Raw genomic sequence first — 25,228 nt, 5'->3', positions numbered from 1 at the left:
ATTGGCCCAGTATGAGTGACTGTGCCCTTCAATGTACTTTTGCCATCTATGGGTGGAGTATACATTGTGCCCACTGCTCCAGGGATGGGGCTCAGTGCCCAGCATTTCTGAATTGGATAAATGATTTCAGGAAATCGGTTTGGCTTGAATGGCTTGAAATACTGAAAGTAATGCCATAATGTGTTTTTTTTAATATCTCCCCTTAAAAATTGTATTTATATTAATTTAGGTTTTGTTTTTAGTAGGCTTTTTTGTAATGATATCTTAAATTGCAACAAAAACATCTAATATATATATATCAAACACTTGTATTACTAGAATTTCATAATGTAAATTTTCTCATTAGTTTTTAGGAGCAGAATTCCTAAAATCTAAATTAACCGTTTGGAAACCAGCAGCTTATATACTTGAGGTTCTGAATATGGCATCATTTACAATTTATGTGAGCATGATGCCTTAGGCGCTAAACCGCACACAGCAAGTAACACGTTAGCACCACGTCATGGGGAGAGCAAATACAGCTACTGTCTTGGCTTACTTTAGGTAAAAGGAGCTTGCTAAATTAAATTCAAAATGAGTACTGCACCAAGTGATGTTAATGTTCAGGAATTTTGGAGTAGTAAAAGAAAGTAATCAAATTAATACCATATTTTTGAACATTTTAGTCATCAAAATTAAGGTACATTTGAGACATTACTCATAAACTATGTAATTTTTTAAGATAACAAAATACATAACATTAACACACAGTTCACTCAAAGGTACATTTGCATAAACAATGTAACAGTACAGTCATTGTGTTCCAAGAAAAACAGAACAAATTCCATCAAGCTAAAAGAACACATGTAGACAACTTCCTTCTATTACCCATATCAAAAATGTGATTTAAAGTATAATATTATGTATTATTGTACTCCCACATCTCTAAAGACATTCATTTTGGGTCAATTGTTGATTCCTCATGAATGTGAGCATGGACATGTGTCTGAATGGCCCCTACAATGAACTGGCATCCTGTCCAGGGCTGCTTCCTGCCTTCTCCACAGTTCCATAGCAAAGACTCTAATTAACATAAATTGGATTAATTGGGTTTAAGATTTTTATGTTGTATATTTTTTTATAATGTAGCACATAAATATAAAAAAGTTTTGAATCTGCAAAATGTGATAATTACAATGAAACCTCCGTTGCCGACCCCTTTGCTGATGTCACATCCGGTCCAGAAGACATCGCTTCCGATTCCGGCCCTTTTGATGACGTCACTTCCCTTATAGGCCTTTAAAACCTCCATCTTTGTCTCTGATAATCAGCTCTGTTTTGGACTCTGTTCTATGATGTCTTTGACTCATTATTATCACAATATATATATATATACAGTATATATATATATAGGTAAAATTCCGTTTCAACAAATATCTTTGTAATGAAATTTTCATTACAACGCAGTATTTTTATGGTCCCGACAGTTTCCCCATATGACACGAGTCTATAGAAATCTCATTACTACGAAGTACATTCAGCACATACTTTCATTACAACAAAGTGACCTTGAAATGCTTGAATGAATCATCCACAGAGCAGTTAGTTCTGTGGTTGCAGCATATGCGAACTGCTGCATTTGAAGATGATGCTTGTTCAAGAAACATTCCTATTAATGCAGCACTCATTCAAGAAAATGTGAGGTTTCTAAAACTCTCTTGACACCTCCTCCAACTGGACAACAATCTTCCACAGATGCGGCAATTGCACTTCGGGACGCACTTCAGCGTGATGTTCCTGTTGGGTGGGGGAGATCCCAAAAGAGTTCAGAAACCTCACAATATGAAGAAGAAAAGGATGATTTGGCTTCTGATTGATAACTGTGCTGCCCACAACAGGCTTCCACATTTAGATAATGTTCAGGTTGAATTCCTCCCACCCAATTGCACAGCACTGCTTCAGCCATTGGGTTTGGGCATCATTGCACCGTGAAAGTGTGTTATTGCAAGGAAATGCTGAAAAAATTCTCATCATCATAACTTGTAGACAGGAGAAGATTAAAATTAATGCAAAAGAAGCTATTGAAATGATTGCAAATGCCTGGATGCAAGTTAAAGAAAGCACTATAGCAACAAATACAAAATCTCATTACAAAGAAATTTTCATTACAACAAAATATTTTTTTAGGTCCCTGGCAATTCGTTGTAATGGAATTTTACCTGCATATATGTATATATATATAATATATATATATATGAAAGGAAGCACAGATAACAGGTAATGGTTTCACAAAAAGAAAAAAGTAAATTGGGATTTGAAAGTAGATTGGGTGATTTTTAAATCATTTTATTAATCATAACTGCTTTGATAGTCACAGGTTAATTGTAGGTGGATAAGTACTGTATACAAAAATCACATATTGAATATGTATCACTATAAAAAAAATACTGCACTGTGCTGATGTTTTCCCTCAACTCTAATGGTTATGGTGTCCTGATTATTAAAATAAATATTTTATGACAAAACATACTGAGGTTTTTCAGCTAAGGAAGACAGAATTTTCAAGGTAAATTAGTCCCACTTGCTAATCATGGGGCCAGCAAATGTAGGTAAAAATTCCACTGAACTCCATACACATGACAGTAATGATCCAATACACCCGTAAATCCATTTTACTTCCATTAGTGTAATGTTGATGGAATTTGAGGAGCCAGTTTTGACTTGTGCACTACAAACCCCTCTTTCTTGCCCTTGAGACTCGGCTGAAGTACTTACATCACTTCAATGTGATGAATAAAATTAATTAGTCATTTTAAATTATAGAGATTTTATTTATTGTTATATGTACAGTACCATGGGTACAGCAGCATGATACAGTATATTGGAGTTTGTGTGGCAATGAAACATGAATCATTTTTGTATTAGAGTGTAAATGTTCCTAAAAATTCTTGTATTGGTTAAATACTGTATATTGTGAACCAAAAAAAATGTAACAGCTCCTCATCATTGATCTGGAAGACCACCTATGTGCAGAAAGGGCTGTCTGTGAGTAAACCCCAAAGAATAGCACTGTGACAATGCCTAAAAGCTCAAGCGACTTGAAGAACAATGCAATGTGTTTTTCTCTGGCTTGGTTACAAAGGGAGACTAGCCAGGAGGAAGCCGCTTCTGTCCAAAATTAACATTCATAGTAGGAAAGAACTGGATGAGGAAACAGTTTTTAAAACAGCCTGGCTTTCATGTGAACTGTAGTGTTCTTTTTTGTATTCTACCTTTAAAAACTTAAGTCCTGTACTGCTGAAAGTCGAATTGGCTAGACTAATGTTTGGTGCAGTCATAATGTGGATGTGGTTTCTACAGATGAAAGAGTCTTCATTATAAACTTTTTCCACTGTGCAAAAAGAAAGCTCCAGAGTTTTTAAGTGTTATGTAGTTTAAGAGGATGGTGTGACCAGCCACTCCTCTGCCATTACATAATCAGGAAATATGGACACTTTTTCCTTGTTATTGGTACATAATAACAGAGATATGAAATGTATTTATTCTGTAGTGTTCAAATAGGGTGCACTGCAAAAACACGCTATTGTGATAAAATAAAACAGTTCAAACAGAATCTTATGTATTTGAAATGATCTAGATCAAGCCACATTTATTAAACTTAAAGATGCTTTATGACTAAAGGCAGTTTTGCTGTAGTTTAAATATTACAATGTGAGCATACTATGAGATGATTTTTCTTTTTCTTTTCTGGAATCTTTATCTGGTTTATTTTGTATCCTAATCTACTAATTAGTTTAAAGCAAAATAATGTGAATAATGCATGAAGCTTCAAATATATAATTTCTCTCTGTCTATCTTTATATATATATATATGGAAGCAAAGGTCTATGATATGGTTTGCATGTTTGTAGCTAGAGATCCACAAAGGGAGAAAATGAGTCATGTATCTTAAAATAGCTTTTTATTCCTAAGCTTTCAACAACTTGCCATGTGTCATCATCAGAGGAAAATGATTAGACATACAGGAATCAAAGACAATATATAGCTGGTGAAGCATAGGGATGGAGGGGGAGGTTATAAGGAGGTTGTGGTGGATTAGTAAGGTGGTATTCGGAAGGTGTGGGTCATGAAGTGTTTTTTTATTATTTAGATGTTTAGGCGTTTTCATTAGATAGCCACGATTCAGCTAGCTCTGTGGTATACATATATATTGTGACGCGTGAGTCCCTGTCTTGCACCCCAAAACACGAGGCTGAGTCTCAGTACTTTAGCAAAACCAGTTTTATTCAGCTTGAAACAGGAACAGCACGGTTATTTATTGTAGCGGGATCTACCTCTCTTCTATACACAGACACAGCCAAGTAATACTGTTCCCTGCATTTATAATGTTCTTTGCATCACCCATCGACGACAAGCGAAATGCGGTCGGCTCAGATTTGCTTTTGTTGCGAGCCGTTGCAGCACTAAGTACCCACAGTTCCCCTGGCAATGGATAAACTATTTTCCACAGATGAGGCGATCGTGCTTTGGGATGCACTTCGCCGTGTCATCCTGTTGGGGGGAGTCCCAAAAGAGTTTAGAAACCTTACAATATATATATACAGGTAATTTGCTTATATTGCCATCTTTTCTCAAGACAGCAATAGACACCTTTGTATGAAATCTTTCTTCTTAGAAGTCTGTCACATGGAATAACTTTCATTCTGAAAAAGAAACAATAGACTGACATGTTTCTTTGGAAAGTTGTTTAATTTTAGCCATTTTTGAACCCAGAACTGAACTTCAGGAATGCTACTACCTTTTAACTCAAGTGAACAGAATAACAGCAAATACAATGCAATTACAAATGGTGTCTCTAATAATGAATTACCATTTAATCAGAACTAATTAAAGAGAAGCTAAGGGAGTTTGCAATCATAATTGAATAATAAATTAAAAATCAGTAATTTCAAGCAGTAATAGTCATTAGAAACACTAGTAATGTCATGGCTATCTTTTTAAATCAGTTAAATGGTGTCGTGCTAGAAAAAGGTATGCATTTCTATCAAAAACATTACATTTTTTGGGTACACTCATATGGGGCCAATTCATTAATTAATTAGTTATCCTAACTGCATATTTTTGGACATAAGACCCAAATACTTGGTGGAAATCCCATGCAGCAATGGGAGAAGTATATTTCATATATAATGTTTTACCAAAATGTCCCTTTTGAAGCTTGTTTCATCATACAATACACATTTATTTAAACAATAAAAGGATTATGTTCTTAATGTAGTAATAATAATTCTGTTCAAAAGGAAAAATAAACACATAAACGTTCTAGTTTCATAGAGTGCTTTATATAGTGTTGTTAAAATGTCTGTTGTCATTCTGTAACTAAGCATTTCTGTAAAGAGGACAGTGGTGTTGTAGAGTCAAAACTGTGCTATTAAGATACAAATTTTAACATCACATTTACATTTTCAAAAATTCAGGGAATAATGCAATTCAGGAAATACTATCTTTTTATATAGCAACTTGAACAGTGGTATGAATTGTAAATGAGGCCATAATATTATATTTTCATGATACAAAAATGCAATACAAAATCGTAACATTGCGATTTCTTATGTTTTGCAGTGGAAAGTCAAGGAAAATGACACCTTGTATTGGCTAACTAAAAAGATAACAATATGCAAGCTTTCGAGGCAACTCAGGCCCCTTGTTCAGGCAAGATGCAGAAATTTAACTAGAAAAGGTGGATAAATATGTATAGATTAATACAAAAGGTATAAAACATTGGCAAAGTATTTCATAATGTGTACAGAGAAGAGTACAATTCTTGCTAGCCAGTCTGACCAACATGCATTATGTTGTTTGTACGCATCTCTTAGTTATTTGGGGCCGAAGTAAAGTTTATCTTCAGGTCAACTGGACTAGCGTTTATTCCAGGAAATGTTTTGATGCTTGTAGAATTGGCTTCTTCATCATATCCTTAGATGGAATAAGTCAATTGGATGAGTGATAAAGCATTTTCTGGAACAAGTGCTAGTCAATTTGACCTGTAAAAAAGAAAAAAAAAAACTTTACTGTATTATTTTGTTAATATTATTTTAAAGCAGAAGTGATATAGTTATCACTTTATGACAAGTGCTATATAAAGTCATATTGTGTAGAAGTCATTTGAATTACATGATAGATTAGAATAAGGAAGATCCTAGCATCTCTTTTTCTTCCATATCCTCAAAACACTTCTCCATAGTTTATTTAATCTTTACTATAAAGCTGACACCAACCCACATTGATCTTTGTGAGAAAATATTAAATTTCATCTGTTGGATCAAAGTGCTTTTTCCAGAGTCTTCAAGTAAATCCATAAGTCCGTGGCGAGGAGCAACTTTAATAAATAATCCAGTTTTGTAGCGGGCAGGCTCAAAGCGGGTACAGGTTGTAAAATAAGCACAGAAACAAAGAAAAAGGATTAGGGATCCACCCCACATGCTTGAAAAAGAGAGGTGCAAGTGATAGGTCTTTACAGAAATGAGCTCCAAACAGAACTTAGGTTGATTACAAAATGACTGCTAAATATATGCTACAGACAGGAAATGATGTAAGAGATGGGTGTTGTTTTGGAAACGGATACCACATGAGGAGGTGGGATCTGGTGCCATGGAAGAGGAAGTGGTAGGTGGAGACTTCTGGGGACTGGAAGAGGGCTTGGAAAGCTGGTTCTTCTGTAGGTCTGCAACGGAAAAGGAGAAAGAGTTAGAGGACAGCACTAATACAAGAATTTGAGCCTGTAAGTTGTCTCCAATGCACATGTGTGTGACAAGGTGCATGTGTGAGCATACACACACCACTCTGAGGTTGATTGGGGTGATTGGCTGATCATGCAAACCATGTGCAAATTCAAGCAGGAGGGTCAAGTACTTCAGTTACACCTTGGAGCAGGTGGAGGACAGCACCTGCACCCAATTGTGGCTTTAAAGGGAGCCTACACAGCTGAATCGGAATCAAAAACAATCAAAGAAAGGAGAATTAAAAAGTAAATGAGAAAGGAAGAGAGAACAGAGGTTACAGGATAACAAAGAGGGAGGATCGGGAGAGCCTGTAATGGAAGACTGGAGTCATATGGTCAGGAGTATGCCCTGGGGATCAAGTGGCAGGCTTGCGTTTGAGAATCGAGCTGGGGAAAGTACACTCCTTAGAGCTACACAGAAGAGCAGGAGCGGCTCTGAAGTGCATCTCCTAGGTAGATGCCAACGGACTGGCTGAGGAAGACGTGAGTGGGGTTTGGAGAGGAGTGCTACAGGCACCAAAGGACTGGCGATAGGAACCCAAACCCTGTTGGCACACATCTCCTCATGCAGCAAGGTCTTGATGGGATAAGCTGAGGAGATGGTAGATTTTAGAAAGACGCATTAGGGCTCATGACTGTTTTAAGAATGAATCTTCCTGGGATTTTAACCTTGTTTTTATTGGATTATTTTTTGACTCGTGAAATGCAATGCACATTTGAATACTGTGTGTTTTAAATGAAGGCACTTAACCACTTTGCACCAACTCCTTGCTGACTGTGTGTCCTCATTTGCCTGTGTTATCCTTGGGTATGTTGTTGATGGTTCTGGGTTCAAGATGCCCCCAGAAGCAACTGGGGAGGGTAGAGCCACCACTGTGCCACCCAAATTAGAATTATGGTACCTAAGTCTGAACACAAATGTGAAAAAGGACTACTATTTTATCACTCTCATGATGCCACCTTGTAAATTTTGAAAGGCTGTCTATAAGTATAGTATGTGCTTCATCCATTTTAGCTGGCCTGCTTCACACTCCCTTAATAGATCTGCTATGCATGGCATTTTTCTTTTTAAAGCTGTGATACATGTTATTTTTTTTCTTAGCTTTATTTTTTATTTTTACAGTATTTTGGATTTATTAATGGCACTTCTACATTAAGTGCATTGTTTCAGTTTTGGTTTTCTCCTGGTGTGCCACGCCAAGTAACAATTAGTTACTCAAAACGTTAATTGCTTGCAAGACTCTCTCATATTTGCTGGTATTTTCCTATAATTGTAAGTCACAAAGTTTCTTCTAAATAACTTAACCAGTCCCTCTGTCTTTTGGACCTACATGATCCATTACAGGATCACAGAAAGCTAGAACCTATCACAGTAGCAAAGGGCAGAAAGCTGCAACCAACCAAGGGGGTACTTGTCTGTCCAAAAAAAAAACTAATGTATTTGTCCTCTCTTATGTTTTAATGTTTTTTTTAATAAGTCAAGACACCTGTCTATAGCTCCTAAAAATACAACTGTATTTATACATTAGAGTGCAGGTGGAATCTTGGAAAATAGAATAATTTGATATTTGTACTTCAATCAGTAACCATTTTGTCTGTAGACTAAGGATCTGTCTTGGCAAAAACAAGCCTGAAGAACAAAATTAAAATCCCAATGGCATCTTTATAGCCTGAGCAAGTCCATTTATGCTGCCTGAACTCAAGCTGTAAAAAGATATGAAACTTACTCTGCATACAAATAGTTCTGAGGCTGTAATCACTATAAAGGATTACATGCACATAAACTGTACTGCAAATGCAGTGAAATTATAGTGACACATGTCAGGTGGTACTGATGGCTCGTTCAAGTTTAATTTTGTGCAAATTTAAACTGAGATGAATTCAAATGTGTCATCTGACAGATTGTATGGCTCTGCGACAGGTGATTGAAATGGTCCACTTTGTCAATTGAGTCATGCTGCCACCAATATTGGACCTATGCTGCTACCAATACGGGACATTTATGGCAAAAGATGCCTGAAGGAGGCCCTTTCCATCACCTCAGTACTCTCAAACCCCAATATAAAACCACCCCCCACCATCTTGCAGGCCGCATCGATATCAGATTTGTAAACACTTTTTACCAGTAGTTTGCATTACCTAGATAGATAGATAGATAGATAGATAGATAGATAGATAGATAGATAGATAGATAGATAGATAGATAGATAGATAGATACCTGTGACCAAGATTCCATTACGTAAGCACCTTAACTACCAATCAGTTTCTTCTACTGCCAAAATTTTGCTGAGTACTGGGTTAGTTTACTTGTATTGCCTGGTTGTCACTTTTTTCTGCCTTATACATGTTGCATATTTATGTCTGAGTTATTTTTATGTATTTTTCATTTAATACAACTGCATATTTTTATATGTATGGCTTTTTATCGCAGTTGGGAGACCTGGGGACCTGGGTTCGCTTCCTGGGTCCTGCCTGCGTGGAGTTTGCATGTTCTCCCCGTGTCTGCGTGGATTTCCTCCGGGCGCTCCGGTTTCCTCCCACAGTCCAAAGACATGCAGGTTAGGTGGATTGGCGATTCTAAATTGGCCCTAGTGTGTGCTTGGTGTGTGGGTGTGTTTGTGTGTGTCCTGCGGTGGGTTGGCACCCTGCCCGGGATTGGTTCCTGCCTTGTGCCCTGTGTTCGCTGGGATTGGCTCCAGCAGACCCCCGTGACCCTGTGTTCGGATTCAGCGGGTTGGAAAATGGATGGATGGATGGCTTTTTATTGCCATTGCTTTGCGTAGGTATTTCTGTCTGCTGTGTCTTCGTAGCATGTTCTGCATTATCAGTGAATGTTTCTACATCAGTTAGAGTAACAACTGATACCGTTCGTTGTACTACAAGATATAGGTCAGTAAATTGATTGGAATTGACATCAAGAGGTGTGCAGATTAGGTGAATTAGTGACTCTAAAGTAGTGTGGCTGCATAATATGTATGTGTGCGCTATGTGGCAGATGAAATTTAGTGTAATTTAATGTAAAATATTACATGTAAAAAGTAAAAATGCTAGTTTTGAATACACAATGGGAGGTCTGAAAATTGAAAGTACACCTTATGAGAAGGATTTTGGAGTCGTGGTGAACTTTGCAGTATCAACTGCTCGGCAGTGTTCAGAAGCCATTAAGAAGGCAAACAGAATGTTAGGTTATATAGTACCCTGATGTGTAGAGTACAAGTCAAAGGAGGCTATGCTCTGACTAGATATTTTATACCATTTGGTGACTGCTGGATAAATTTAGTTATTAGGAAAAGCAGGATTCATAATAAATGACAAGTATCAACTCTTCCATAATATCTATGTCAGTGCTTCTTAACCTTTTTTTTCTCATGACCTAATCTTGCTCTTCTTAATGGTTTCTAGACTCAAAGTGGGGTCTCCTTTTGTAGACTGGCAAGCAACAATCATTTTGGTTGGTGTATGGTTCCTCTTTGGACATTTGCCACTGACATTCATAGTGGAGCAATATCGATTGCTTAAACTGCCTGCTGTGACCCATCATGAGACACTTCACCAAATGTATGTGAGCCTGTCCAAATGAATACAATGGTGAGTCACTACTTTATGCGACCCAAAAGCTGGCAACCTTCAACCCAAAATGGGTTACAAATGGGTAGTTTAAGAAACTACAATCTACGTAATTGGGAAATGACTTAAGAGAGATAATTATGCATCAGATACAATTCTACTAATACATACCTCTTGCTGTCATTACTTTCTGTATAGGGATTACAGGGCCTTTTCATACATTTGAAGTGAATAACATTTACAGTAACGAGGAGAGACACTTATTTCAATCTAATGTAACTTAAAGATTGCAGTTTTTTTTTATCATCTTTACATAAAGATGTACTTTTTTCCTGTGGTCTGTCTCTTTGTACCAAGAGGAATGTGTAGCGACACGTTATTAATTGAGAGACAACAACTTGTTAGTTGTCGGTGTTCTGCCATTAAGAGGCGGTCAGATGGCCAGTTAAGGTCTGGATCTGCTGCTTGTAAAGAACTATTTCACATACACTGCAACTTTAAATTTAAATTTAACATTATACATAGTTATTGTCTGTTTTTCACCTGCATTATTATCATTCTTTAATTTAATATTATTTATTGTATCAGTATGCTGTTGCTGAAGAATGTGAATTTCCCATTGGGATTAATAAAGTATCTATCTATCTATCTATCTATCTATCTATCTATCTATCTATCTATCTATCTATCTATCTATCTATCTATCTAACTGATCCACTGTGATTCAGTGTTGTATAAGAGTAAAATATGAAAACTTCTAACGGGGTGAATTACAGTACTTATTGTAGGCACTGTATTTAGTGTTAACACGAAATTATACATTTCTTATTCAGCTTTTAACTTTTGACTTTCTCTAATCTTATTTCTTAGATTACTGTGTTTGCAGTTTGCATTATTGCTCAGTTAAGATCTTGAGTTGCATTGTCATTCAAGTTTAGGCATCTAAATGTCAAAAACAAATACAAACAACTGACAATCCCCATCCTTACTAAATAAGCAAATATATTGTAGCTGTGGTGTGATCTTCTCCTTGCCTAGACTCCAGATTGTGTAAATACTGGATGTGTAAACAGTTGAACAGGGATTATGGCAGGGAAGCTGGATGTTTTAGTGTGTGGCTAGAGGAAGCACTGCAGAAACTTTTTGAAGGCAGACATCATGTAGGCTGATTTATGTCTTGTAGCTTTTTTCTTCATTAACAGAGCAGAAACCGGACAGTTTCAACCAGAGTCCCTGTTGTCCTCTGTGTATTTGTGGATGCTGTCAGGGTCTTTGCATCATTTGGCTCTACGTTCACAAATAACTTGGATAAGATAGTATTAATGCTGTCATTTACATTCAAACTGCTGATTTTGTATGGTTTGGTGTCAGCAATACAATTTGCACACATGCTGGAGGCAGTCTGTATTTTGTTACTTTTTATTAAACAATTACATAAAGAGCAGAGGTGTAATAGGGCACTAGAATTATGTTAAGAACTAAAACACAAAATTGAAAAAAATTGGGTGGGGACAGAATGACGTAGTAAATTTTGATTAGGAAGGCTTAAACTAAATAAAATATGAATTATATTGCGGGGCACCATGCTGTTAGACAATGCAGTATAGCTCTAAAGCAACCTGTGGTGAATCATTGTTTCTTTATTTGCATTCGTGATTATAATTTCTCCTGCGGTGGGTTGGCACCCTGCCCAGGATTGGTTCCTGCCTTGTGCCCTGTGTTGGCTGGGATTGGCTCCAGCAGACCCCCGTGACCCTGTGTTCGGATTCAGCGGGTTGGAAAATGGATGGATGGATGGATTATAATTTCTTCATCAGTGATGAGTTTTGTACTGCATATTTTCCGACAACAACTCATAGGCCCTCTTCTATTAAGATAATTTTGTTACAATCCCTTAATAGAAAAGAAGAATATAGGATATAGTTGGAGGTGTGATGGAGTTGGTACAGAATATTACTGATAAACAGCTTCCTTTTGTTCCAGACATACTGTATGTAACACACCATGGATAGGCGAACAGTGTAATTAAAGACCTCAGCCAGCTTGTACAGTCCCCTTTTCTCTTGTCTCTGTTCTGATAAGCAGTCCTTGACTCTTAGTACTTGCCCCACTAGATTCAGGGACAGTTATTATCTTCTTATCATAAACTAGCAATCCCCCATGGCTTTACTTGTGTAGTAGTGAAACAGGATAAACTTTAAAAATCAATAAACAAACAGGTATCGCTAACTAAGCGCAGGCAAGAACCACTCCAAAACGCAGAGGTAGAGCGACTCGAACGGAAGCTGGCACGTTAGTGAGGAGGGCCCTGCCCGGCTTCCCACTCCTGACATCAGCAGTACTGGCCTGCAGCCTCTGTCTCGGATTAGTGAGGATATATTGCTCCTGCAAGTAAACTATGATCCTTAGCAGATGAGCGAAGTCATAAAATCAACTGGAATGTTCAAACAAATTACAGAAAAAAAACCCTATCTAAATCCGTTAAGTAGTTCTCTCATTCACTAGGTAAGCGAAGGTAAGGTACATGCCCCAAAGCTGGCGCGGGAGTGAGGAGGGCCCCACAAGCCCCCCCACCAACCTGCTGCATCTCTCTCAGATATTTACAAATAAATCAGTACTGCAAGCGAACTGTGATACTTGACGCAATGAGAGAAGTCGCAAAGTCAACCGTAATGTTCAAGTAAATTATAGAAAAAGGTCCGTTAAATAGTTCTCTCGTGAAAAGTGGAAAAACATATAGACAGACAGACATTGAATTTTATATATATACAGTTAGGTCCATAAATATTTGGACAGAGACAACTTTTTTCTAATTTTGGTTCTGTACATTACCACAATGAATTTAAAATGAAACAACTCAGATGCAGTTGAAGTGCAGACTTTCAGCTTTAATTCAGTGGGGTGAACAAAACGATTGCATAAAAATGTGAGGCAACTAAAGCATTTGCAATCGTTTTGTTCACCCCACTGAATTAAAGCTGAAAGTCTGCACTTCAACTGCATCTGAGTTGTTTCATTTTAAATTCATTGTGGTAATGTACAGAACCAAAATTAGAAAAAAGTTGTCTCTGTCCAAATATTTATGGACGTAACTGTATATATATAGAGAGAGATGAACAAATGCTTGTCCAGACATCTGTGTAACTATACCTGACACATTTCATATGTATACTGTATACTGATAGAAATTTCAATTTTCATTGCTGAAATAACAGTAGACAAATGTAATTAATAGGAAGGCAAAACAGTACAATAACAAAATCAACAAGAGAACAATGCCAACCGTGTACATTAACTGCAAGTTGTCTTGCAGTCTTTCATTATCGTGTTTGGCCTTTTGCAGCCACTACTGCTTGACACTTCTGGCACGTGGAGCAAATAAGCCTCTGAGTCGGCAGCCATGGTATGTTATCCAATTCCAGCAGAAGAGTTTGACAAAGCTGTGCTGGTTATTGGCCAGCAGAGTTTCATATCATGCCTCCCTGCCTTAACTCTGTGATGTTGAGGTCAGGTGAGAAGATGGGGCAAGGCAGTAGCTGCACACCATCATTTCTCAAGACAGTTGTGACCACAGCAGCTGTGTGTAGCCTTAGGTTGTCCTGCTGTAAGGTCAGTTTATGTTGCTTCACCTAGGTAATGATGATTTACTGCCCAATTGAATCCTTGTAACATACCCCACTTAGCCTGCCCTCAATGAAGTGGAACTGTATTAGTCCACGATTTTAAACCGATTCTATCTAAGATGTCAGTTTCCTGGACACAGGTGTCAGCATACCTCTCTTCTCACTTCCTCTCTCCTTCTTCACACTCTATCCTGCCCATCTGTGCTGGAACATATAGGCAATACTCATATTAGAAATAAGTATATTCAAACACAGATTAAATATTCTGGGTACTACGTAGAATATACAGTACGTTTGTATCATATGTACTTTTTAAATATTCTTTTTTTTTTTGCTTGTGGTACATCTACATACAAAACATGATGTGCTTATTAGAACATTAGAACAATCTAGACGAGAACAGGGCATTCAGCCCAACAAAGCTTGCCAGTTCTATCTAATTAATCTGTTCAAAATAACAAGTCTAGTTTTGAAGGTACTTAAAGTTTGTTATGAGTCATGTACATTTACTTAAAATTATAAGGGGAAAAACTACAGTCTTAAAACATGAAAACACAGCTCTTCACAAGAACGGGACTCACTGTATACAAAGTGATGTGATCACAGATGAAATTGCTCATTATTGCTCAAGGTCATCAATATGTTAAATTCAATCAAAAAATAAAAAAACACAGTGGGCAATAGATTTGATGTGCAGGCTTGATACTTCGCAGCAATGGAGGCCAGTTAAGTGCTTTGAGCAGAAGCTGTCAGTCAGTGTCTATATGTATGTATGTGAGTAAGTAAACATTTACAGCAAAAATGCATGTCAGGTGACTAAATAATTTGTTTTTCATTATTCCTTATTGTTTTAAGCATTGTTTGTTGATCCAGCAGCCACCTCAAAGGCCCTGTCATATTACACGACTTTTCCAGTGATTTTTTTTTTTAACCATAATCTTAGGGAGTTGGAGGCAGTTTCATCACACTCACGTGACAGCCAGTCATGTCGTTTGAAATACCTAGGGACTCAGTTGAACTAGTCTGAGGTTCACTGCAGGTAAATTAGACAGGTTTTTAATTTTGTGTTGAGTTGTACGGTGGGCTCTGTTTGTTCAAGAGTTGATAACCAATGAGCCTTCAACAGGTTCAATACTGATAATGCAGCTATAACAAATAAAGAATGAGAGTGTTTTGGACCTCACGAACAGAAGAATCATCTGCTTGATGTCTCATGTTTTAAATGTCATGACAGAATGGAAAATAATAAATAAAAAGGGCTGAGATTATGCCTGAACTCACTGCACCAGTAGGTAGCATGTTATTGGCTGTAAGAAAAAAAAGAGGGCTCACGAGACATAGGAAATGTGAAACTGTGCTAGAAAACTGTCCCAGAGTCATCTAATTTGTCATCTCCTGTGATATCTAGTCATGTAATCTGTAAAACACAGGCAATGAGATCAGCCACTGTTATGCCACAGGCTTTAATCGCCGGCTTGTTGGCTGAGGTAGACTAAATGAGCATTGTTGACATTGATATCCATTAAGAACAATGCTGCACATCCTCTCTCTGACACTTTTTAACACTGAGGACTTTCAGCGAATGAATCATTCAGCAGTATACTAACAGCAATATATCTGCATAATGCCTCATTAGGACTGGAACTGACAAGTTAGAAGTTTTCTTTCTCTTTGAATTTTCTTTCTTTTAAGCTATTTTAGTGTATATTTATATATTTATCTACCTATTTATGTATTTATTTATTTAAAAAGCTTCTGTAATGAGAAGTCAAGCAAAATGACACCTTTTATTGGCTTACTAAACAGTTTACAGTATGCAAGCTTTCGAGGTAGCTTACAACACCCTACTAACTAAAGAGCTTCTATAAATTTCTCCCATGGGGCAAATGAAGTTCTATCTACCTAAAATTGTGACTTTAAAGCCATTATGCTAACAAAAGCAAAATATGGAATATGGTACTATAGAAAGGCATGAAAACACAAGGTTTACAAATGTTGGTGAAGAAATGTTAGTTAACTTTTCTCACTTTTGACCAAAAATCAAAAAAATTGTAAAATTTACCAGGTATACTGGATGTGAATTACTCACTGTAGAAATTGTTTCATTAATTTTTTTTTTTATAAATGCAAACTTTTTTTTTAGTTCTCTGCTTCTAAAATTTGCTGCATCTGTAAATATTGTATACAGGCCTGTTATGCTGGGGTAACCTGCAGACATTTGGAAGGCCTTGGTGGGGTTTCCATGGAACAACTTTGGAAAGTAGGGTGTTAGACACACCGTGACACAGGAGATAGAAAGGTTGAAAGGGGAATCTGTTAAAAGAGGAGAATGATAGAAAGAGACAGCAAAGAGCTGGAGAACGCCACCATTGCACATGAGTAGCTTGCATTCCCCTGTTTTTGGGTGGTCCACTGTTAAGTAGTGCATATGGTACAAATAAATATGTAAGTATGTTTAAGAATGAGGATCTTTGAATGTATTGATTGAACATACTGTATTTGCAGTTAGAGGTCTTTGAAACAGTTTTTTAAGTAAAGACTGACTGCAAGCATTCAATCATCTATCCACTCTCAACCCTTCCCTAAACACAATTACAAGGTGGCTGTTTCCTGTAAACCATGTTGGCGATATCGGGCCAGCCATGAGCGGCCATCATTGATTTTGGATATTAATAAATATCTAAGAATGTTGTTGCAATTTTGGTAACGCTGCATGATTTAAGTCCTGGTTGTTGAATGCCGCCAAGTGGAAGTAAAACGGGAGACGCTTTGTAAAATCCCCATGGCCAGTTTAATTCACAAATGTAAAAACTGGGATAATCAAATTGATATAAAAAGAACGGGAGAAGGACCGAATGGGCGCAGATTACATGCGCGCTGCCTGCGGTGCGCCTGTTTTTGGCCGCCGATCTCAGCCTACTGTAAGAAGGAGTGGCCGGAGAGAAACCCAACACCTGCTTCTTACACGCCTATTAACTTGTAAAACAGCCCCAACAAGTAAGGGGACTCAACATGCAAACGCAGCAGTCGGAAAGCCGCTGTTGCCTGTCCCAGCCCCGCTTCTTTCATCACCTCGTCAATGCCGGCTGAGGATTTCTGCCTTCAAAATGTCATTCGATGAGACGAGTTTGAGACGGAACGAGAACCACGCGGATGACACCGGGAAAGACGTCGTTCTGGTTCGGGCATCAAGTCTACCGGTCGAGTTCCCTCGCTTCGCAAAAGGGAGGAACATGAAGCCAACGGAGTATGTGCCTATAAGGAGGCAGAGAGTGCGACCGTCGATCTTCACAGGTACTGCACGGCGGCTTTTGTTGCTTTCCTCGCCTTATGGCGCCCTGTAGGTATAGGAAGAAGGAGGGCGGGACGGAGGAGTGACAGCCCGGCGGAGAGTTTGAGAAAGGAGCGCAGAAGCCCGCAGCGCACGTGCAGTTTGGATGTGCCTGTTTGGCTCTTGTCATCATCAGTTTAGCTTTTTGGCCTCGCTGTAGGCGATGAGACAGAGAAACCAATGCAGATTAATAGATTAAATATAACTTCAAACCAAACCGTGCTAATACTGACTTTTCACATTTATTGAATTAGTCGTGCTGATTGGCATTCCCGGTGAGACACAACTTAATTTGGAAACTGCGTGCCTTTGTCTTGTGTCCCGTGCGTATTTAACGGCACCCTTCGCTTTTTGATGTCGTGCCTCGTGAATCACTTGGCGTCTGTGGCAATCATGTGAATATTCGCCGATGGGCTTCTCTGCCCGAAAACCGACTGTGAGCAGCCAGATGGTGCGCTGATGACACCGGCACGCGTAAGGTCATAACAGAGACTCCCACGCGTGGAATCCTTTCCGTTTATGTCAGTGTCGTGGTCGTCAAATCTCATTCGCATTCGCAAATCTGGTTGATCCAATTTAGTTAGCTAAACCGATCTCGGCAGCACTGGGCACAAAGTGTTTAATGTTAACTGAATATATCAGTTGTAATGATTTCTGACAGACTTGCGTTATTTAAAAAAAAAAGTTGGATTTCTATTACAATTTTTTTTGGTTATTACTGCATTTGAATCCCTCCTAAATTGTATATTGTATTATGTTAATACCGTGGGTCAGATGTTAGCGCTGCATACTAACTTACTTTGGGTTCAGTTCTGATCTACGTCTATTATTTGTGAAGTCTGGATATTCTCCAGTCGTTTATGTTTTTCTTGTGCTATGCACTGCCTACCATACCTGAATTCTTTGCTGGTTCCTGCCTTGCACCCTGACTGCCTGGAGTGGCTCTGCATCTCGGCAAACTTATAATGTAAAACCGATGGATGAATGCATTACCTCTGTTGACTTTTTTCTTTTTAGTTTATCGCTATCTTCACGTGAATATAAAACGTTCATACCTTTCTGCTACCCTCTTTTCTGTGTGCAGGACTCTGATGTGTAGCATAACACGCCAGAGGCATGCTTTAAATTCCTCCGCTTTACCAGAGCTTGAACAAAGTTATTTTAATAAGCAGTTGATATAACAAGTCAGTTACCCACTTCATTCTTAGGCAGTTGCCACTTTAATGTTGTGCGTGCTTCACATTGTTTTAAAACGCTACAGCTTGCCTACCCAAATAAGCATTATTTTAAATATTATTACTATTAGAATTTATATTATTGTCAAGTCATAGTTAATTATTTGTGATCATAAATATTATTGTTATTTTATTACTATAGTAAAGGTTGCCCTGTTTGGCCCTGGATTGGATCAAACAGATTTGCGAATCTTATAGTTATTCCATCCATTTTCCTTTTCCAACCCGTTGAATCCGAACACAGGGTCACGGGGGGTCTGCTGGAGCCAATCCCAGCCAACACAGGGCACAAGGCAGGAACCAATCCCGGGCAGGGTGCCAACCCACCGCAGGACAATCTTATGTTATTATTATCATTTAAAGTATTTTCTGAGGTAGTCCCATTGCTACTGCCTATATCAGGCCTAAGCCAAGACATAGGGCAGTTTCATGTTATGTGTGTATATATGTATATGTTGTAGGGGATTGTGTTTGTGTTAAGGAATTTACTGTCTGTATGACATGTAATTTAAATGGCTGCTTTCTATAATTTTATGAATGTGTATAAGTTTATATGTGAGGTCTGCAGGCTTTTGTGCAGTGTACTGTATGTGGGGTGATAGCAGTGGTGGATACAAAAACGGACACAGTGATGACTTTGTCCATTCCCTATAAGCGGCACATTTCTTTTGTCAGTTCTCTGCATTATATTCATGTGTGTGTTCTGGTACTGCATTAACAATGATATATGTAGTTATACGGTTTGTTGTTTGTCTACCAGTGTTTTGTCTGCTCTGTTATGGTGGATATTTTTGTCTGTCAGTATAGTTCTCTCCCAGTATACAGCAGTTTATGTGTGGCATTTTCTGTTACTGTGGTGGGGTGTTCCTGTAATGTAGTTTGTATGTGTCCACTACACTCTTCAAAAAGGTTCTTCTTAGCGATGCCATAAGGGATACATTTTTGGTTCCCAAAAGAAGCATCTACGTGAAGGGTCCTGAAAGAACCTTTATTTAAATGGATTCGTAACGGGTTTCATAAATAACCATGAACGGATGATAACAGATTTGTGAAATATCAATTGGTTCATACAAAGGACTCTTGCTGCATATGATAACACAGACCAAGTTCAGGTTTTCTTCATCTTTCTTGATCCACTGTACATTACAGATTTCTGTTCTGTCCACAAATTAGAAAAATTTTCAAAGCCCAAAAAACCAATTTCATACGCAACGAGCTCTTCACAGAATGAAATGGGTCTTTGTCAAGCAGTGGCTCAGTGAGGAAGCACACAACCCAGTAAAGTGCCTTTAAAGAACCAGTAACTTTAAGAGTGTCGTTTGTGTTGTAGTGCCAGTTCTTAATGTATAATGTTTGCCATATTCTTGTGGCTGTGCATGTAGTCAGTTATTTATTATTATTATTATTATTATTATTATAGAAAAACATTTTGATAAGAACAGGCCCCTGTGACCAACAATATAATTAGATATTAAAGTTATTTTTATTTTAATTATAATAATAGAAGCCCTAATTTAGATTATGTAGGTGTAATTCCAACAATCACTTCTACTGCTGATAATAGTAAAAAAGAAAAAAAAAACTGCCTCACTTGAAAAAATACATGTCAATTAAATTTCAACAAGCAAACTACTGCTGATTAATATTATAAATAAATTACCACACAATTTTGCACTTTACTTCTTCTTGGCCTTTTGATGTCCTGTCTCGTTTTAACTGTTTTTCGCCTAACTCTAATCTTGCAATATGTGCAATCTATTGTTTCTTTTATTGTAAAAACATTGCTTTATAAATTGGTTTTATCAAAGCGTACCTTCTGAAATGTTAATCTAAATGTTAATCTAGGAAAAAAAGAACAAACTGATTTTGAAAAATCGTGGCGCTTTTAAATGTTCTCACATCACACTAAATCTGTTCACACGTCTTGTTTTTCTTATAGCTACATTATATTCTGTTTGGAATCTTTAATCAAGTAATCATACCCTGTGATCCTTATTTGGATTAAGAGGGTGGGATAACGGATGGAATACAAATTGCATTTTATTTAATGACATATTTATCAACGTTTTTCAATCTCTTCTTTTCTTCATGCCACATTATTATTGATGTGGTGGAATCCATGTTGACAAGCATTGACTCTGCATATGTAGTTATGGTGCCAAAATGAAAGCTTATTCATCCTTCATCCATTCATTTTTCAGCCTGCTTATCCTGAGCAGAGTCGTGAGGAAGCTGGAGTCTATCCCTGCAAGCATCGGGGCAAGGCCAGAACAAGCGCATGGTGAACATTTCAAGCAAATTGCAAAGGAATAGAGCAATGGAAAGAGCAAACAGTATTTACTAATCATTCAGCTTCTAACAAGCAGGAGTACATCTTATAAACATAATGATTATACACATTTGCTAAAGGCTAACACTAAGGATTTGCACGTTTTTGTGCAGTTTCCTCCTAAGCACCTCTAGAAAAGATATGCTTTGCACTCTTTAAATTCTTTAAATTCTTCAAATGAAAAGACAACAAATGAACATGGAGTGGTAATTCAGGATGTCAGTTGTATTTAAAGAATGCACAGATCTTTAGAAAAATCAGTATAAAGAAGTTGTGTAAATGGCTGACCTAAGCCTTAAATTATAAGTATGTTCTTCTCGCAACTCCGGTGTCTTTATTTTTGTGATCTGACAAACTTTATAAAGAGTCTCATTTGTAGACGTCTTTCTGCAGTTTTTATTCGGAGCTGTTTCTTCCTGACAGCCTAACCTTATTCAGCTGGTGTCTGGTATTGCTTAATATAAACTGTTGACTAATGAATGTTTCTTCTGCCTTGTTAGTTGTGTCATTTTAGTTATTTACAGTTTCATGTTTTTACCATTTTAAAAAAGCTTAGTATGTTATGCACATCTATTCTTGTATATTTACTGGAATAACTTCTGTAGTTAATGCAGTCAAATTCTTGCTGTTCACGACAGATGAAACAAAGTTGTTGCCTTAAAGCACAAATCACGTCTGCTCACTAGAGGGCAGCTTAACTAAGGTTTTCAAAACCTTGAATTCCAACTTGGAATAACACAGTTCAGAATATGTCACCAGACACATTAAGATGTTTATTAATTTCTTGATTGGTTTTGTTCATTATTTATAAATTCAGGGGCAGAAGCTAATTCTAGTAACATTAGGGGCAATGAAAGACTGGATAGGATGCCAGTGGGGTTTAGTGCCACTATCTTTTGAATGCGGGTGGGAGTTGGAGTATGCGGAGAAATAGACACGAGAGTGGGGCGTGTAAACTCTACACAGGCAGTGGCCAGCTGAAGAATCAAGGCCAGGTCCCTGGAGATGCCAGCCACTGCAGCGCCATGCCACTGATACATAAATAATAGATCAAAAGTAGACAAATGAATGTCTCCTATATTCTTATCATGTATTTAACAGATAGTTGTCATATATAGTATACTGTATGTTTTTTCATTATGTTCTGCATTATTTTCTGTGCTTACTTTGTAGCTTCTGTAGGGTATGTGCCACATGCTTGTATTTAGCACATTTTTGAGGGTTTTCTTTCAAATTGTGAAAATTGTTCATGTCATTTAAACCTAAAGCAATGACCCTTATGCAGTGTAAAGTGTGATGGGCTAGCAGGCTCAAAGCACTTACACCTTAATTCAGTGTAGAGTCTGTGCATGTAGTGTGTGTGTTCTCTCTCTGATTCTGTAGTTTTCTTCTGGAAACTCCATTTTTCCGCCATAGTTCACAGACCTGTTGTTCTGTTACTTTTCAACTCTAAATTGGTGCGGCATGAATGTGCCCAGTAAAACCCGTTTGCTGTTCACTGTCTCCTCCATAGTAGCACCCAGTGCTGATGAGATAGAGTTCCGTTGCCTTGTGACCCTCTTTTGGAAAAGCAGATTCAGTCAATAGATAGAAAATATGTTTAAGGTTCTTGTTTTCATTTTATATATTGTAGTGTTTTGCCTGGTAAAAGTATAATAAAAATGAATTGTGATGCTTATGAAGACAGCGACTTTGTCAATGTCCTTTGGGCAAGTGGTGGTGGTTGTTGTTTCTTGTAATATTTGTGTATTTCTTGAGCTTCTGTAAAAGCTGTATTTCCCCTGGGGATAAGTAAATCACGTCAATCTGCCAACCTATGAAATCAACAATGGCTACTTTCTTGATGCATTTCATACATACATATTTTTTTTTCAGGGTTAGTAGAGAGTAGTTAAATTTTTTTCAGCTGGTAACCTTTCTGCTCACAAACAGAATGTCACAGTTTCTCTTACAAGCGCAGATAAAAAGCAGTTGTAGCATTTGTTTACTTTGGCACCCATTTGATTAGTAGCCCTGAACAGCCTTAATCACTGAAATAGAAGAGAAATAATACCAAAACCTCTTTCATGTTAAATATTCATTCATCCATCCATTTTTAAGCCTGCACAATCCAGTTCAGGGGTGCAGAGGACCAAATTGTGGCAGCGTTCGACACAAGGTAACTGTCGGATTTTCATTTGCCTTCATATTTTCAATGCAGGTCACAGCTTTTTCACATATGAACATAGAACTCTCCAGCTTAAATTTTCAGTTTCATGGCGTAAAGGCCAAGAATCTTTTTTTTTTTTTTTTTTTTTTTTTTTTTTTACATTTAATTATTGATACATACACTTCATAGCCACTTTAATAGGCCCACTCTTGTGAAACTTGTAGGACCCTTTGTTTTTCCTTCAGGAGAGCCTGAATTCTTTAAGCTATGGATTCATTGAGAATTGTGGCTGTTTACAGAGGCTCTTTAAATAAATACATAGATACTGTATATAGTGGTAGTGCTGCTGATTTGCAATAAGGAGATTTTGGGTTCTCATCTCGGGTCCTCCCTGCATGGAGAACGTCTTGAGTATTGAGAAAAGCATTGTAACAATGTAAATTATTATTATATACACTATTATCTGAACAAACACCAGAATGATTAAAAAAGAAAGACAAATTTAAAAAGAGAGAAAATGTCTGACTTGGCAGTCACAGACACAGTGAGACATTATGAAGGTGTATTACTGTTGGTATAAAGGAGCCCCTGTTTCTTGATACACTTCTGCTGAATAATCCATTTGCTGAAAGTTGTCAGTGTTGGCGTGTAAGAGAGAGGATGTGCAGCATTGTTTATAATGGCTCTTCCTCTATTGCTATGACCTCCAGGGGGTCCAGAGTGCATCCTATAACCGAGCTTGCCCTTTCATTTACCTTGTTGATTTGGTGGGCCTTTCTTGAAGTGATGTCACCAGCCCAGTACACCACAGTGTAGAAAATAATATTGGCCATCACAGAGTTGCAGAAAATGTGAAGGATGTCACTACCCACATTAAAGGAATGCAACCCCCTAAGAAAAAGGAGCCTGCTCTGTCTTTTCTTATATAACTAGGGGGCTCTGCCCCCTGCTCGCTTCGCTCGCCAACCCCTGGTGTTGGGAAATGACAAAGAGCGTGATGTATGAATGAGATATAGAATAGTGTGAAGGTGTAGATGATGCAAATAGAAAGCAAACAATAAAGTGTGTGGCATAGTGTAAAGGTTTATTGGAAAATTTCTTTGTACACGCCGTTTAAGTGTAAAAGGTAATTCCAGGTCAGAACTTGTAAGGTCAATGAAGATGGTCATTGTCGTGATCAGAGTCAAGTTTGTCAGAGCTTAGAAAGAGTTGTGTCTCTCCAGGAAGTAATGCAATGACTTGGGTATTTATGTTTTCCACATTAATATTTTTTGGACATAATATAGTGCGTTGTGTTAAAAGGGGCATTTGGTCTAATGAGATTGCTTCTCTGTAACTAAGTCGTCGCAGATAAAGGCTTGAGGAATTGTAATAATATCTGGGTGAAGTATCTGTATTGGTGAGTGTACCATCTCCAAGTTGTAATAACCAATTGTTATGATCTGGATCTGGACATCGCATGTTTTGTACTAACTGTATCTTTTGAAAGCAATGCCAATTGTCTGCGTATTTTAAGGTGCACTGAACAATAGCTGAGCGCATGGCATGTGGAACAATAGATAAGCACTGTCTAAAATCTCCTCCTAATAAAAGAACCTTTCCTCCAAAGGGAATATTATTATTCATCAACGTTTGTAGAAGTTTATGAATGGTGTTGAGTAAGTGACTGGATGACATTGTACATTTATCAATAATTAACAGTTTTGCAAGACGGATGTCACGTGCAGTGCTACTGTTTATGTTCATAGTGGATAGCGATTTGTAGGATCTAATGCAGTTTATAAAGTTTTTACTTTCAGGTACATCGTTAGTTAGAAGCTTCTGTGGATATTCAGGATATGAATGTAAAGGAGGCAGTCTAATTTGACCCATTTGAGAACAACGTGTAAATTCATTACTTGTATTGCCAGTTGTTTCTTCAGGGAAGTTAAGTGAATGACAATGATTGCAAATGACATTCATTAATCCCAATGAATTTTCCTGAATAGTGGACTCATTATTGAACGCGTTGTCAGCTAACGCAAGCGTTTAGTAGGTGTCTGTTGTTGATGTCCGTGATGTGTATGTTTTGCTTGTGCTGTTTGAGAGGCGCGTCGTTGTATGTCCAGTATTTATTTTGTCCCCTCGGTGCCGTTTCTGTATGTCTGAGACGGGAGGTGTTTCGTTTTGAAGCCGTGCCTGTTTCGATGCAGCACTGTGAGACGCGCGCTGCATGCGTCTACGTTCAGTGTGT

The 25,228-nt window shown here is 37.7% G+C and overlaps 1 protein-coding gene across 6 annotated transcripts in view; it reads left to right on the top strand.

Moving 5' to 3' along the window:
• Positions 1-25,228, top strand: part of LOC114649938 (protein furry homolog) — a 471,909-nt gene that overhangs the window by 112,737 nt on the left and 333,944 nt on the right. For 5 of the 6 annotated variants that reach the window (XM_051927178.1, XM_051927177.1, XM_051927176.1 and 2 more), the window contains exon 1: positions 16,779-17,245. The exons of the other annotated variant lie outside the window; for it this stretch is intronic. In XM_051927178.1, coding sequence (XP_051783138.1) covers positions 16,807-17,245 — 439 coding nt within the window. In that variant the 5' untranslated portion in view covers positions 16,779-16,806. Of the gene's footprint in view, positions 1-16,778; positions 17,246-25,228 lie in introns of those variants that run through there. 6 annotated transcript variants of the gene reach the window in all.

This window comes from Erpetoichthys calabaricus, chromosome 4 (assembly GCF_900747795.2).
Source record: "Erpetoichthys calabaricus chromosome 4, fErpCal1.3, whole genome shotgun sequence".
NCBI lineage: Eukaryota > Metazoa > Chordata > Cladistia > Polypteriformes > Polypteridae > Erpetoichthys > Erpetoichthys calabaricus.
The sequence above is the reverse complement of the archived record's forward strand: the minus strand, read 5'-3'. Positions and strand labels throughout refer to the sequence as shown.